The sequence below is a fragment of the Capsicum annuum genome, chromosome 5 (genome assembly GCF_002878395.1).
Source record: "Capsicum annuum cultivar UCD-10X-F1 chromosome 5, UCD10Xv1.1, whole genome shotgun sequence".
NCBI lineage: Eukaryota > Viridiplantae > Streptophyta > Magnoliopsida > Solanales > Solanaceae > Capsicum > Capsicum annuum.
Genome location: NC_061115.1, coordinates 214832610 through 214842192, shown reverse-complemented (window position 1 = coordinate 214842192; position 9583 = coordinate 214832610). Strand labels below are relative to the sequence as shown.

Genomic DNA, 9583 nt, shown 5'->3' with positions numbered 1-9583 from the left:
AGCTCTTATTTTCTTCATGTTTGTTAATTAGTAGGGGCTTTGTTACCTCATTAGGATTGGTAAGGTAAGACTTAGCCCCCTTGTTTGTACTTATTCACATTGAGGATTTTATTATTATTAATTAAATAAAAAAGCTGGAAAAATTTAAAATAAGTTATTTTCAAATAATCTAGAAATTATAGCAATTCTAAAAAAATAAAAATTTTAAAAGTAGCATTGTTCAGTGGATCTGGAAACCAATTAGGATACCCATATAATACATATTTGAGGAACAAATTAAAAAAGAGTACGACAAATTTATACGGATGTAAAAGTTTCTGTTATATTAATACAAGTATCACCAGAAATTTTCTTAAAAAATTTCTACCTCAAGCTTGTCTTCTCCCGTCATTTCTTCGACATATTCCTTAATCTTGATTACCGACTCGTCAAGCTGAGGGCTTTCCCATACTACGATGGATTTTAATGAAGCAATATCTCCAAAACTCTGTGGGATCTCTATAAGCTTAATACAAAATTGTATTTCTAATTCCTTGAGAATGGGAAAGGATTCATCTGCGGTAACCTGCCATTCAGAAAAAGACACATCAAACAATTTTAGAGATTTGAGATTGTGGAAGGTGACTTGTTCCATGTTCCATTCTTTTCCACCCTGGATGCTTGTGCCTACTAGTTCCAGCTTTTGAAGGTTGGGTAGTGATCTCCCAATTCCTGACAGTGCATCTGATGTCAGATTGAAGCCCTCCAAAATCACATCTTTCAAGCTCCAAGGGAAGTGAAAATCAAACTGATGTACATGTGTATCCCTACAGCACTCAAAACTTGCACACACCCTTTCAAGTTTATTAAGGACATCCAACCTTGGAAAATAAATTTGCTCTGCTACTGAACAATCCAGTTGGAATCCAAGGGTTCGAAGATTGGGAAACCGTTTGAAAATATTCTCTGAGTCTACCAAACAGGAAATCTTGAGACGCTTTAATGTTGTTAGATTCTCTAACTTTGTTGGTTTGTCAATATCCGAATTAAAGACAGAACAAGTACTATTGATCTCCATATGTCGTAGCTTTGCAAGACTCCAGATAGTAGGGGATAATACCAAGTCTGGCATAAAATTAGTCACCTCCAGAGTTTCTAGATTGCAGAGGTTTGAAAATGATGGAGGGAGAGCTTTTGCCTTCATCGGAATCCTTAAGCACCTCAAATGAACAAGCATGCCTATTTCATTCAGCACAGTATCTGTCAACATTATATCACACACCTCCAACATTTTAAGAAGCCTCAGGTCTCTTAGGTGACAGCTGTGGGGAAGAACTTTGGTGGGAACAAAACTCAGGTCACACAGCATATATTTCAGTTTCAAAGAGAGGAGGTGTTTAATAGAAATATTTCTCTTTTCTGGAATGAACAAGGAAGAAGTATCACTCGAATGAAGCCATTCATCATAAATAATGGTCCTTCTATGCAGCATCAGATGTGAAGAAGAGGAGGAAGGCAGAAAAATTGAACTCGTCAAGTCAAACAACTTTTCCATTCTAGCTTTTATCGAACAAAAATCATGCACAAGATCATGAATTTGGCAACTCCAGTGCCTACGACCTCTCACTATCACCAAGCTACTAGAAATTAACTCATCCACATAAACCTCCATTACTTCTTCCACACTCTTCAAATCAGTTGGTTCCACAAGTCCTTCATCACTCCATAATTCTTTCAACAAAGAGATAACAATATCTATGTCCTTTGGAAAACTTGAAAGGTACAGAAAGCACGGCTTTAGGTCATCTGACAAATGGTCATAACTTAATTGTATAACCTTCATCACTTCCTCTTCATCGTTAAAAATAAAGGAACTCAAATTATTGAGAACTTCAAGTCACAAAGCCTCTTTGTTTTCCTTCCTTGAAATGACTCCGCCGATCAAATCAAGTACCAAAGGAAGCCCATCACACTTTCGGGCTATTTTTTCTCCAACATCCTTTAGTTCATCAGGGCAATGTTCTTCTCCGAAAACCCTTTTCTCTAACAACTCCCAACTTTCTTCTAGTCTTAGCAATCGAAGATCAAGAGGATCACTGTGGCATTTTCCATGCACAGCCACTTCCTTTTTTCTACTTGTTAAAATAACTCTGCTTCCTTTCTGAAATTCAGATGGAAACGGTCTTGTTAACTCATCCCATGTTGCAGTATCCCACAAGTCATCCAAGACAATAAGGTACCTCTTTCCAATCAGATGTTTCCGTAGCTTATCAGCAACGTCATTGTCTATGCCGTCCTCATTGAAACTTCCTTTCAAACCAATAACTTGATTGAAAATTCTTTGCAACAACTTTTTCTCGTTACGTTCCTGGTCGACTGTACACCAAGCACGAACGTCAAAATGACCAACAACAGACTTATCATTGTATACTCTGTAAGCCAAAGTAGTTTTTCCAAGCCCTGGCATGCCAACTATGGAAATGACATCTACTTCAGATGGTCCGCTGGTGAGCTTCCTAATTATCCACTCTTTCTCCTCCTCAAAACCTACAATTATTTTACTAGCTATTGATAACTTGTTTTCGACTGGCTTGTTGGGAGAGTTTGTAAAAATGACACTTGTTTTTTTGGAGATCTTCTCTTGTACCTCTTTTTTGACAAGCTTGATCTTTTCTATGGTATCAGGAAGTAAGAAGATAATCTGCAGGAGACCATGATCTCTGGCAAGAATTGAGTTAATGGCATGTTCCGCCTCATATGCCACATCTAGAACACGAGTCCAAAGATCTCTATGCAATTCTTGCTCCACATTCCTGAAGAACGATCTTATGTGTTCTAAGTCTTCTTTCACCCAACCGATTTCTTCTTTTATCAAAGCAACTGAATAAGCATTGGAATTGAGCAAGTCATTTAAGTTTCTGAGTAGAAGTGTCATGTAGAGCAGTCCATCACTCATGGGGAAGCAGAGCTGTGATGTGTCTGCTGGGGATTCCAAGAAAACATTCTTGAGATCTTCCTTCAGGACGTCAATATCTTTCAGCAAGTTTAGACTTGCACCGCTTGTTTCCTTCATATTCTCTTCATTCCTTGAGTTCTCTTCTAAGTTGCGAACAAGAATGAATACCTCCCTGGAAAGTGCTCTAACACGTTCCAAGAGAACTAACAATTTGTCATGACGAATAACGTCCTTGGACACATCAGTAAGAATAATCAATAGGAACTCTATCATGACATGAATATTTCGAGCTGTGGTGCTAGGAGTAACAGCATTAACCATGTGCTGTTGTAGATGAATCAGATATTCTCTAATAATGTCTGGAGAGGATTTTAGGAGCTGCTTAATGAAGCGTCCAACTTCAGCTGACTTTGAAGCTTTCAAATTTGTAGAACATATGTGCATAACCTCCAATGAGACCGGAATTATCTTCAAAAGTAGATGGACTAGCATGGAATATACTTCATCTTCTTCATCTTTTTCATCTGTTTTATCAAGTTGGTAAGACAAAAGCACAAAACAGAAGTGTCCTACTCTGTCAGTCATAAGTTGAAACTGAGGTAAGACACATTCAATTGTCTTACGCTCAATGCAACCGTTTACTATGAGATCATGAAAATCTCTTAAATTGCCAAAAACATTCTGAAGAAGCTCATATTGGGTCCTTGATGGCAAAAGCAACTCAGCACGAACCTTGGGTAGATACTGGAGATTCACAAGAAGTGCGTCCAAGAGTTCAACCAACTGGTCCACAGTCATGGTGGGACTTGATTTAGAATAATGATCTGAGATTTTAGAACTTTTGATATTTTCAAGAAGGCGAGGAACAACATGATCCTTTAATTTAACCAAAATGTCATTTCCATTCTGATGAAAAAGTGACTGAACTAGATCATGAACCTCATATGATATGCAAGACATTCCAGTATTAGAACCATCTGAAATGTAATAACAAAGCTGTAAACTTGCCGACAAAACTGTCAGCTCCAATTTCAGCTTTTCAATTTGATCTGTGTCAAGAACAGTTTGATCTTCTTCATTCTTTGATATCTCTATGAAATCTTGAAGATTGACAATGTCCTCGCGAAGCACATCAGATGATACCTGCTAAAAGACCAAATGTATATCAAAGTTTTCAGTGCCATATATTTGCCATGACAAAATTTACTTTAATTTAACAGGCAGCATTGTCTAGATAATGTAAGAGTTAGATTTCTCAGAAGGTCACTCAACCAATGAAAATTGCAGTTACTTGGCTTGGATTTCCTAGTTCCCTCATGAACGTGGCACTTGCAGTTAAGTTTCTTGGAAGTTTAGCTCAACATCTTTTTTCAGTTTGTTGTTTAACTGCTGTCCTCAAATATTTAGCATGATTTTTCATCCTTTGAATTTCTTAATCCCATTGATGATAATTTCCACTCAATTAGGTAGCTGTTCCATCGAAATTTTTGGGTGAAAGTGAATGCGTGTCTACTGCACGTACAATATCAATTGACTACCTTCAGCCACTCAAAATGAGAAGTCATCCTAGGAAACTACATGAAACTTTTTTTCTCAACACGATTAATATCCATAACAAAATGAACATACTTACAAGACTAAACTAATTGTGTGAAAATGAAAAAATATAAGTAAATGTAGGATTTCATACTGATGAACTGTTTGCTTCCGCTTCCTTTCTTTCTCCTTCATTTTCTTTTCCACTTTCCATGTATGTAGCTTTCACTAGTCAAACCAAACCAGTTTTTCCCTTCAAGCTGTCAAGATCTGATAATAAACATTTATCAGAAGTGAAGTAGAAAAAAGAACACAAGAAACTCGAGAAAAAAGCACAAATCATATAGCAGGAAACAATTTACTGCAGATATATATAGTCAAACATCTACAACAACAACATACACCAACCTCGTGGAGTTCAAAACAGATTTTCAAAAAATGGATGGGTCCATCTTCGCTAACAATATTTCACTATAACAGCCTAAAAAAAAAAAATTGGAACCGATTTTTCATATTATGTACCTCCTGTTATATGTTCTCTATATCACAATTTCACTGTAGTAGCTCAAAATTATTCAGACAAACAACAACGTTATAGATAGATTTGATTGTGCTACTAATTTTTTTATGCATCTATTTAAAGCATAATAATTAAAATTTAAGAGACAAATTTCAATCATATTTTAAAATAAGAATGTATATATCATACCTTTAAAATTCTGCAAAAGCAGCTAAGATTAAGCTGTGTGAAATAGTAAAAGATGGGACTGAGAGAGGAGTTGAAGTAAATGGCTTAAGAGGAACTTCAACAATGAAAAAAAAAAAATGAGAAAACACATTCACAATATTCTATCATACTAATAAAGTTGTGGGGGAAAAAAGGAATCATAATAAAGCTGTGGAGGTGATAAGATGAGCCCATTAAGGTGGATTGATTCCTTTGGTTTGCTTTTTTGATTGTTAAATTGACTCAAGTGTATCTCCTTGTTTCCTTTTCTTTTTATTTCCCATTTGCTTTGAGGCTCAACTAATTTAGATTCGCGTCCAATAAAGGTGAACAAGTAGACACACACGCCCTACATGAAAAATCTTACATGCTTTGTCATGCAGACTATATTTCACAAATTATGTCTATTGACTCAAGGGAAAAGACATAAGCTACACGTAAAAGTTATTTACCCTTTGCAGCTCAGACCAAATAGCAATTTCATCTAATGAAACACACACCTTGTAGCTTTCCAATTCCAATAGACCTTTTGTTAGAACTTAGAACCTTTTGTTTGAAATCCAATACAACTGTACAGATGTTAAGATAAACCCACTAATAGTAATAAGTCTGATTAGTGGGATTCCTATTTGGTCAGATGGGGTCGTTTCATATGTGGGATAAGGATAACAATTTTAGAATAAAATTTGAGACTTAATTTTGTCAATTTTCTGCTGAATGCCACTCAATATTGAGAGTCTTGCCATTAAATAGAAAATATTCAGTAATTACATCCCTAAAGATCCGTCTTCCTATTCCTAAATATCAACTTTTCTATCTCTATAAATCTGCTATTCTATCCCACCAAATCTGCTCTACTAAAGCCACTATTATTCTCTTTAACTACTAAATCAAATCTATGTAATTACACTAATATACAACAATATATGGTTACATTAATATACAATATTTACATCATGCTAACATCCCCTCTCAAATTGATGCTGGTAGATCAAGAAGCATCAATTTGCCGACTAAAAATTGATGTCGTCGTCGTGCCATTGATTTTGTAAATGCATCAGCTATTTGAAGATCATTGGACACGTACGAAAGAGTAATGACACCTTTATCTACAACTTCTCGTATATAATGACAGTCTACTTCGATGTGTTTGGTCTGCTCATGATAAGCTGGATTAGTAGCAATCTAAATGGTACTTGTATTACCAGCATGGATAGGAGTAGGATTAGATTGAGCAAATCCAATCTCAACAAGTAATCCACGAAGCCACACAATCTCGGAGCAAGCAGTACACATTGTTCGATATTCAACCTCTATTGAAGATTTTGACACGCAGTCTTGCTTCTTACTCTTCCAAGATATCAAAGACTCTCCAAGAAACATGCACTAGCCAGTAATCAAACTATAACTTTCAGAACATCCCTCCCAATCAGAATCACTAAAAGCATTAAGACGAATAGGCGAACCACTAGGAAAGAATAATCCACGATTAGATATTCCTCAGAGATATTGAATGATGCGACGGACAACCACCAAATGAAGATGATGCGGAGCTTTCATGAACTGACTAACTTGTTGAACTGTAAAAGAGATATCAGGTGTAACACCTCGTAAAAGTCGTACATGCGTTAGCTCTTATAGTATGCTCATAGAGTTAAAGACTAGAAATTTTTTCTAAGTGTCAAAGAGACTTAGTCTCATTTTTGACTTTCAATATTTGAAGATTTTATTTTTGACCTTCCCGACCCTTAATAGTCGTTATGTTAGCTAGTTCATGATCCGGGAGGTCAATAGGTGTTCTTGGATGAGTTTTGGATTTTTTGAAATGCGTTTAGACCTCGTTTGGTGTTTCAAAATAGTGGACCAATGCGATCTTGGCGCGCCGCGTCGCCCATCGCATTGATCAATTTTTGTGCAGGAAAAAGTACTGAGGCTCAACGAGATGGTGGCGCGATGCGTCGAGTATCGCGTCAATTTCCTAACGCGTCGCGTTGCCTGCAGCGTCGATACCCAGTTTTTAGCTTTAAAATTTCCACATCCAAGGGGGTAAATTAGTCATTTTCCCCATCTCTTTTCAGCCCTAACATGGGATTTATATCCCCAAATACCAAAATAAGGTTATTTTCATCAAAATCCACCTAAGAACAACCCCTAGGGTTTCAAACTAAAATCCAGAATAACTCAAGATTCAACCATGGGTTTTAGAAATTGATTGAAGATTTAGAATCTCCAAGTCGAGGGCTTCAAGAATCATCTATCAAATTCCTAATTTGAGGTATGTGGGGTTTTCCTAAAATTTCATGGGCATAGAAATTTTCTTTAAATCATGCAATGGGTTTAGAAATCTTGATTTTATGGAAAGGGTTGAATTTATGATCGCTAGAATATTTTAGAAGCCGTGATTCATGTTATTTTGGTCTTTATGCCTTCCCCCAAATTGATTTGAAATTCTATATATATATGTATTCATGTGTTTAAGGATGAATATTCAATTGAGAGCATGAATCATAAAGAATCCCTCTCTTGTTATGATTTTTCCCATCTTTCATATGATATGAATTGTTTGGAAATGAATCTTGAAAAACATAATATGAAATGTCTTGATTGTTGCTATGACTTGGGTATAATTTTTGAATTCAAAAGAGAGGGTTGTGTATGTTGATAAATATTGAATACACATTTAATGAAAGAGTTGCATGTTTGCCGAAATGTACAAAACTACCACATATTTGAGGAAAGAATGAGAATTTTTGTATAGTTTTGATTTGTGCTTTCGGAACATGAAATCTCTTATACTATTTACACACTTGGGTGGTCTGAATTATGTCTTAAAGAAAGAATTATGCGTGACACATTATGGCTTAGAAATAGGACTTGGAAGTCTTGGTGTGACGACACCAACTCAGATAATGCCATGGTAATTCAGAACAGAACAGAATGCATCTTTGAAATCAGATTTTCAAATATTGAAACTAGAATAATGCATGTTTAGAAATGGTTAAAATTGAGCATAAAGAGACGTTAGGTGGTTCCCCGAAGAAGGAACGATTTTAGACAACTCATTTCCCAAAATCGTGTTTTGCTGATACGGATATATTATTCTACACTGGCCTAGTGCTCTGTGGCGTATTCAGACTCAGACACTCCAACCTCTGCGGCAAACTTGGATTGGGGGCTTTCCTACCGAGTCAATGGCAGATTTTATATAGCCCTTGGAATATCAAACTTGTAGGGGAGTGCCACCTAACTCAGAAGTAACACAAAGAATAGAAGTACACTGTCATGACTGTTTTATGTTCTTTAATAAGTGCCCATGTGTTTTGAACTACATTATGCATGATGTTTTGAAATCTGCTCTCATCTACTTTATATTACAAATACATTATTTTGGATTTATTCGCGTAACAGTATAATTATATTGACTGCCCTACCTCTCAGGTTCTGAGGCTCAATCTTAGGTCCTGATAAACAGTAAATCACAGAGTTTAGTTGGTGAGCCTTCCATATTTCAGAAGGCCTATCTTTCCCTCAGTCATTTATCTTATCATTACTATGGTTTTGGTCTACTGGGGGCCTTGTCCCAGTTTTCAGACAGCTTTATTTTATATGTAGTAGAGATTTCACAGATTGAGACATATGTCATTTAGATATTATTTAGATGCAGTCGAATTGTATACTTTATTATTACTTTGAATTCAAAAGGACCATGATTCCGTTCTAAGTTATATTTCGCATTTCCTTTTTGTATATGAACGGTGTATATGATCACAAGTTAGAAGGGCATCCAGGCCTTCGTGGTTTGGATTGCTCATCACGGCCAGGGCCTCAATTTTGGTCGTGAAAAACTTGGTATCAGAGCACGGTTCATGGTCCCAAAGTGTTTGTAAAATCGCGTTGGATAGAGTCTTGTTTATGGGTGTGTAGCTCGCCACACTTATAAGTAGGAGGCTACTAGGTGTTTAGAAATGTTTCCCTTCTTGGTGATTTAGTTCATGCTTTAGACTCTAATCTGTTCTCTAATCAATGATCTCTTGCATTTTAGAAAACAGCTATGCCTCCACGCTGCGTTATCGATCAAAATACCCAGACTGATGAGGTCCGTCCCACTCATGGGATGTAACACCCCGCATTTTCGGCTAGAACGAAAACCATCATTTCTACGTGTAGATGTTCCAAAAGCTATAAATCCTATGCAAAATTTGGTATGTTAATCAATTATGTAGTTTGGAAACCTATTTGAGCATGAATTGAGATCATAGAGGTCCCCTAACTCAAGGTCAGGTTGAAAGCTTTCCTATCGTTCGAGTTTTAGTGAGCATCGAAACTTGAGTCAACTTCAATCGACCATAACTCCTTGTGTATGATGAACTGGGTGGCCTACTATA

At 36.4% G+C, this 9583-nt stretch overlaps 1 protein-coding gene across 1 annotated transcript; it reads right to left on the bottom strand.

Moving 5' to 3' along the window:
- Window positions 1-230: 230 nt before the first annotated feature.
- LOC107871299 (late blight resistance protein R1-A-like) lies at window positions 231-5338 on the bottom strand. Its single transcript, XM_016718189.2, is given in 3 exon segments — window positions 231-4078; window positions 4626-4741; window positions 5181-5338. Coding segments are annotated over 2 exon segments (3786 nt in total). The 5' UTR covers window positions 4686-4741; window positions 5181-5338; the 3' UTR covers window positions 231-352.
- Window positions 5339-9583: the final 4245 nt, after the last annotated feature.